This window comes from Gossypium hirsutum, chromosome D09, assembly GCF_007990345.1.
Source record: "Gossypium hirsutum isolate 1008001.06 chromosome D09, Gossypium_hirsutum_v2.1, whole genome shotgun sequence".
Classification (NCBI taxonomy): Eukaryota; Viridiplantae; Streptophyta; class Magnoliopsida; order Malvales; family Malvaceae; genus Gossypium; species Gossypium hirsutum.
Window position 1 is genome coordinate 38,723,554 of NC_053445.1, and position 6,697 is coordinate 38,730,250.

Below are 6,697 nucleotides of genomic sequence, written 5' to 3' on the forward strand. Positions count from 1 at the left end.
CTTAAATTTTAAATTAAATAGAATTTAAACTTTGCCAAATTTAAGAAGCTATAATCACAGCTAATAACTCCAATCACTTTTAATGCCCGACGGCAAACCCCTCAACCTCTTAAAAATAAAACCAAGGAGGAACTAAAACCAAAATTTTCAAAACCCTAACCCAATACATCTCGATGTGTGTAAACCACTTTAGACTTCGTTACGACACCCGATGTGATGATTAAAAAGATAGATTGTCGATTAGGATTCATGGGCTACTTTGTTATTTCAATAACAAAATATCAATTAGCCATTTTCTCGTTTGATTAAAAACAAAGAAGATTCTATTTAATAATCACGGAGATTAAAGCTTTCTGAAAGCGCAAAGATAGATTTCGATCAACATATTATGATATTCAACATTAAAATAAGATAAATTACAAAACAAAGCAAAAATAAGATATACACCAACATACCACTTTCATCTGTTAAAATCCCATAGGGGATGGATGTATATTGTAAAGCAAAAAAAGACTACAGCAGCATTGCAGCCATACGCATGCCTGTATATATTCATCTTTCTTCCTTTCATTCATCTTCGTGGAGATGGGGGTATACAAACCAGCAGCCAACTAATAAACTCCGTTTCACTGGGTACCCATGGTAAAAGAAGGCATGAGAAAGGAGGACTGGTTTATCCTAGTACTTTTTCAGTTGATGCTTCATTAACCATTAAGAGGACCTGAATTCACTGGCTTCTGGAAGACTCGGGTTACTGGCATTCCGTCCTCATCATCATTCCCAACTCTCCATGATCGATCCTTCTTCCGCTGGGGCTTTTTGTGGTGCTTATGGGATGCATTTGACTTCTTAACTGTTGCCTTCTTGGAAACAAGTCCATTGGCAAGGTCAAAGGAGCTAAGATCATCTAGTACATGCTCGGACACAGGTGTAGTTTCAGTTCCATTTTCCAAAGAATCTTCAACATCAGATGCATCTGAATTGAGAACTTCAGACAAGCTCGGGTTCCCATCATCTTCCACCCCATCTTCAGCAGACATACCAGGTGGCATTTCATAGTGAGGCAGCTTTCCATCAATGAAATCCTTTAAAATTTGGCGAGCTGCCCTAGTTTCATCAGGTAGTCCACTAGAGGCAACATACCCACGCGAAGCACAATAAGCTCTCAGAAACTCTGAGGCCTGAGGTGGCCGTGACTGTGATTCATATGGCTTGGGTTTGGGTAATTTAATCTTGTATACATCCTCGATAACATGCCTTTGGACCCTATTAGCAACAACTTGCACAGCCTCCTGTGCTCCGTCATCCTGTCAATTGGCAACACCCCCGAAGCAATCATCTCATATCTTGAGCTTGAGAAGGATGGAAACACCAATCCAGGACAATCACATAGAGTCAGCTCATCTGAAATTATTAACGTCTGGAAATGCTTTGTCTTCCCCGGAGTGGAGGTGACACCTGTACGTTTCTGCCCAACCAAAGCATTTATAGTTGAGCTTTTCCCAACATTAGGATACCCCACAAATCCCACCATCACACTTTTTGGTGCTGAAGTTCCTTCAGCATTGTTTCTAGGAGAATGAATATTGGATGACGTGGAGGTATCAGAGGCTGATTTCCTCATTTTGACTATTTCCTCTGCCTCATACTGCAAACGAGCCAAGAGCTCATCTCTACCATGTATTTTTGTTTCAGGATCATCACTCTTTCGCATGTTATTTTGCATCTTCCAATGGTCAAGCAGTTTTCCTTCTAATTCAGCAGTAGCAGCTTTAGCAGACCAGAATACAAAGAGAACCTTATGCAAGCGAAAATATTCTGCCCATTTTTTCCTAAATAGAACAGAAGCAAATAAGCAAAGTAAGTGGATGAGGAATTGGAATCAATCCATAGCAGATGAGAAAATAGCACAGTTGAAACTAACCTCATAGAAACTGGCAGAAGATCTGCCTTGTTTACAAGAAGCAATGTTCTCTTGTGCTCGTCAATCTCTTTTGCATATTCCTACATTGAAACGAATTTGTCAGAAACCCATGCAACCACAATCCAGCTGAGTAGTATAAAAATACATTAAATAAAAAGAAGGAAAGTAGGACGAGGAGAATAAAACATGATCAACGTTTTCATTTTTGATAACATTCACAAAATCAAATTGGATATCATTTCAATTAACCCTTAATTTCTTAGCATATTCAACGCTGGAGATATGCTGGCAAACTTAGAATGCTACTATTGAAGATGGTCTTCCTAGAATTTGCTTGATAGAAATAATGCTAAATGCTCTATGATAATGAACCTACTTAGTACATGCAGATCAACAATAGTCTTCATATTAATCAGACCTTAAACTTTTATCATTCAAATTTGGAGTTGTTATCATTCTAGCTTCAAGAAGCAGCACACAATACCATATGAAGTAATCCTCGTACCTCCTCTTTAACAAATAATTAAATTTATCTCAGAATGTTCGTTAATTTATTGGAAGACCAAAAATTTGCAAAAGCTCTACCTACCTCAAGCTACTTCAGCACTACATATTCTGCACAAGAAAAATGTTATGTTACCTCAAGATCAGGACAGCGGTAAAACAGAGGGTCCCTTGCATCAACAACCATCACAAGCTGAAAGAATATAATGTGATCAGAATATCAGTAAGGTGGATCTCAGGGCTTGAAAAAAGCACAAGTATTAAATTATATACAGGAAGCCATGAGAAAATTAGGAAAAGTGGAGAAACATCACACAATGTTTATTCATACCTTTGCTTCAAAGATAAAAATATAGTAGTAAGTCCAGAGAGGAATCCAAGCCCCCTCCTTCCTTCCCTCCATGCTAGGCTTGTGCCCTCCCTCCCTCTTTTCTCCTTTTCACCTCTCATCCAATTCTCTTTTTCGAGGGTAATATACCTAAAGCTGATGCACACATTTTCCAAGGGTCCTTGGCTTGAGTGTCATTTTGTTTCTTAATTTTCCATACTTGTTTACAATAATAGATGAGAATATATTGTTCCAGAGTGACTTCTAGATGAATGTAGGGACAAGGGTGAGTGTATATGATAATTGATAAAGCTTGTTATATTAGAAATTAGTGACTCACTTCTCCCAGAAAAGGTTTTTCTTATGTTTTGCATCTAGCACCTGAACCCTGCAATACTGCCTCATGTGCCTTAGACAGCACTACTTTAAGAAAATCAACCTAACACAACTTCGTCATGTGTAACGAAAAGCATAATGTAGAAAGTTATTTACGTTTCACCTTCAAAAAACAGTAAGTTCCTTCATTAGAGGAGACAAAAAAATCTTACCAAATCACTGCGTTCAAGGACCCGCCAAAGCTGCCTCCAGATATCCAAGTTCTTCTCAAATGGAGTGAGAACAAGCTTTTCATTCTCCTCGAGTCTGCAACAAACACAAGGGCATGAGAATACAATCAATTCAAGTCTATATGCTAACAATTGCAAATCTAAAATGCATAAAACATGATGAGACAATCCTATAATAAAATGCTCACACATGTCAACAGGCTTATTCAAAGTATGCTTCTCTTCAAACATGATTCAAACACTATCATCCACAGAAAAGTAGAGGGGCAAGGATCTTTAAGCCAGCCCTGAAAAATAACCATAAGTGGAAAACTAACCCTGAATGTACAACATCTAATCATATAGAGATGATGAAATTTTTGTTTCAATTTGGCTTGTTGTAGCAGGTATATTTATTATTTACTTTGTCTGACCTGGTTGAACAGTGCATTTGGACCTATCGCAGGATATGTTCTTGACAATATTATTCAACTTGTCCTTCCGTAATTAAATATTTATCTTTTGCAAGTATTTGTCACATAATTTTCTGTTGACCCTATTTTAAATAATTGAAAAGAAGACCATGTTCATTTTAGTCATGGCCTAACCTTGCTAAGCTCCGGCGCCAAACTAAGAAAGCTTGCTTCTCATTGGCATCTAGCTCTTCAACAGACATTGCTGCAGTCCATGGTGGCCTATATGAAAGAAAGAAAACTCTTTAGTTTCCAATCATACATATGATAGTCGGTTTGAGTTTTGGCAAAAGAATAAGACATGCCTGCGCGGAACTCGGAGACTGCTAGCATGCAGTGCTTCCTCTTTCTTCTGCTGTTCTCTTCTTTCTTCAGGTGTCATATCGCTGATGCTTGAGCTCACATCCCTAGTAAAAAACAACAGATATCAGTTAACCACTGGGTACTGGTATCAAAAGCATTGGCTTGAACATAGTAAAGCTTAAAAGAAACAGAAAAAAGTCCAGGAATCATTCACTATATATAGAATGCTCAGAAAAGTGAAGTAGGGAAACTAAATATACGGGCAAAAACTATGATTAACACATTCAACTTAAACATGGATTAGATACTTACCTGCAACCATCTCCAAAAAGGTGGAATGGGGGAATTGATGGAATTATGGGACTAAATAAAATCTCAAAAAGGCAAAGTAGCATAAGTACCACTTCACAAGAACATTGTTCCGGTAATGTTAGTGCAAAAAGTTATACTACTAGCCTATAGAACAGATCCTTTGAACAACAAATTAAGCCAATCTGAGTCCCTAAAAATCCTTGCAACAGACGTATCATTAACCATGAATCTCACATAAATGGTATTACAATCAAAGTCCAAGCCTTAAAAACAGAAACAAAAACTTTCAGAAATTAAAAAAAAAACCCAAATACGCAACCAACCAATTACTTCAAAGGCAATATCTTTACACGAAAAACCCAAACTTCCACTAACTTAAAAAACACGGTTACTGTTTTACACTATATTAAACCTGTATAATAATGTAAAAAGAAGAAGAAGAAGAAGAAGACTTAGGCAAAGCTTACAAATTGATGAGGGGGTTAGGGGTGGGGTGGTGGATAGAGAAAAGTTGATCAGCTTCCTCAGCCTGCTCGATGACAGCATCGATGTTGCTAACTTCGGTTACCGATTCCAATACTTTCTTATGTTGGCTCTTATAAAACCTTCCCTTCTCTTTGGATTGTTGTATCATTGCATTGTGATGCTTCACCAGGGCTCTCCCTACCCCTGACTTCTCGTTCTTCCCCATTTTTCCTTGATTCAGATTCAGATAAATATCTCCCAAAGAAAAGAATACCCTACTGAATTTGCCAGGAGGTTGAGAAGATTGAAGAAACGAGAATTGTAGGGTTTGGAGGCTTGAAGTTGGAGGTTTAGAGCCTTCTGAGTTATGACTGAGTCTACACCGCCATCTCCATTAAAGGGTTCGAGATTATTAGCCCAATTATCCAACATCAATATCCAGTCCAGGCCCATATATATCATATTAACTTGTATCTGTATACTACTTATTAAACTTAAATGTCACCTATCAATCGATCTCACTTAAATAGTGAATTATAAAAAATAAATCCGATCTCACTCATTTACTGAATTATCAAAAAAAATCATTTTATTTAAAAATTAAGTTATATAATTATATGAATATTTTATTTTTATATTTTTATAAATCAATAAAAATTTATCATGATAAGATTGAGAGATTTGACTAAGACATCATGTATATAAAACTTTTTTTTCCAATTAAATCGAAACAATTTAACTTAATAATATATTTGTTTTTATGTTTATATATAGGTTAATAATATTGTTGATTGGGTCAGTATCATAAATTAACTCGATAAACAATTGTATACATTTTTTTATTTTGGTACCGTATACATTTTATGTGTTATTATTAAACTAGTTTCAAATTATACATTTTATTTTTATTATATATTATTTTTAAATACACATTATGTTTTGAGTTTAAAGGGTAAAGAATTGTTTAGACATCCAACTTAAGATTAATGTGTCAGCTAAAGAATTGTTTTGAGTTAAGGGTAAGAATTGTTTTGAAGGGTAGTTTTGTAGCATGTGTTTATCAAATATGGTTAGAGGCAAGTAATGGTTTTGATTTATGATAAATGTTTATTTAGTTTTTTTAAATAATAAATTTTTTTAAGTTCATGTAATAATTTATTCTTTTGACCCCTAAAAATTTATAATTTAATTACAATCCTTTTAAAATGATTAATTTATAATTTAATTTCTAAAATTGAAAAATTTTTAATTTAATAAAATTACATTTTTATCTTTTCAAATATTTATAATTTAATTCTATCTTTGAGGCGTATTTGATATAAGGCCTTAGCAGTGAAGATATCAACTAACTTTCTATGTCTACCAGAATCCACTTCACCTAAATGAGGATATGAAGGTTGAGACATAAGATTAAGAGGTCATCACTCTCAGATCCAATATTTCTTGTTCATCTACTTCCAAGAACTGGAGCTGCCAAGAAGAGGAGGCTTTGGGCTTTTTCGACAGAGTAGCAACATACATAATGTTTTGGAGACAGCCTTTCTTTAGAGTTGGAGATGGTCCATTCTACATTGCCTCCAATCAGGACATTAATAACCCCTCCTGCAAGCTATTGCCCTTGTCATCTTTTCGAGCATTAGATGGTCCCGCCTCCCTATCATGGGAGTGGTTCCTCTGATATAGCTCTTAAGTTAGAAATTGTTTCAAATGGCCCTACCGAATGGTTGACTCATAGGTGGAGGGGTTTCTAGTATGCCCTAATGCCTAATCTAGATAAAAAAAAATGCCGGAGAGGAAGTGAGCTCATGATAACTATGGAAGCAGTAGTAGGGAGCCTTGTTCC

At 35.8% G+C, this 6,697-nt stretch overlaps 1 protein-coding gene across 1 annotated transcript; it reads right to left on the reverse strand.

The window, feature by feature from the left end:
- Positions 1-372: 372 nt before the first annotated feature.
- Positions 373-5,228, reverse strand: LOC107900816 (GTPase LSG1-2). The gene is given in 8 exon segments (XM_016826571.2): positions 373-1,294; positions 1,297-1,832; positions 1,925-2,004; positions 2,565-2,621; positions 3,305-3,398; positions 3,910-3,996; positions 4,080-4,181; positions 4,857-5,228. Coding segments are annotated over 8 exon segments (1,770 nt in total). The 5' UTR covers positions 5,081-5,228; the 3' UTR covers positions 373-704.
- Between the last annotated feature and the right edge of the window lie 1,469 nt (positions 5,229-6,697).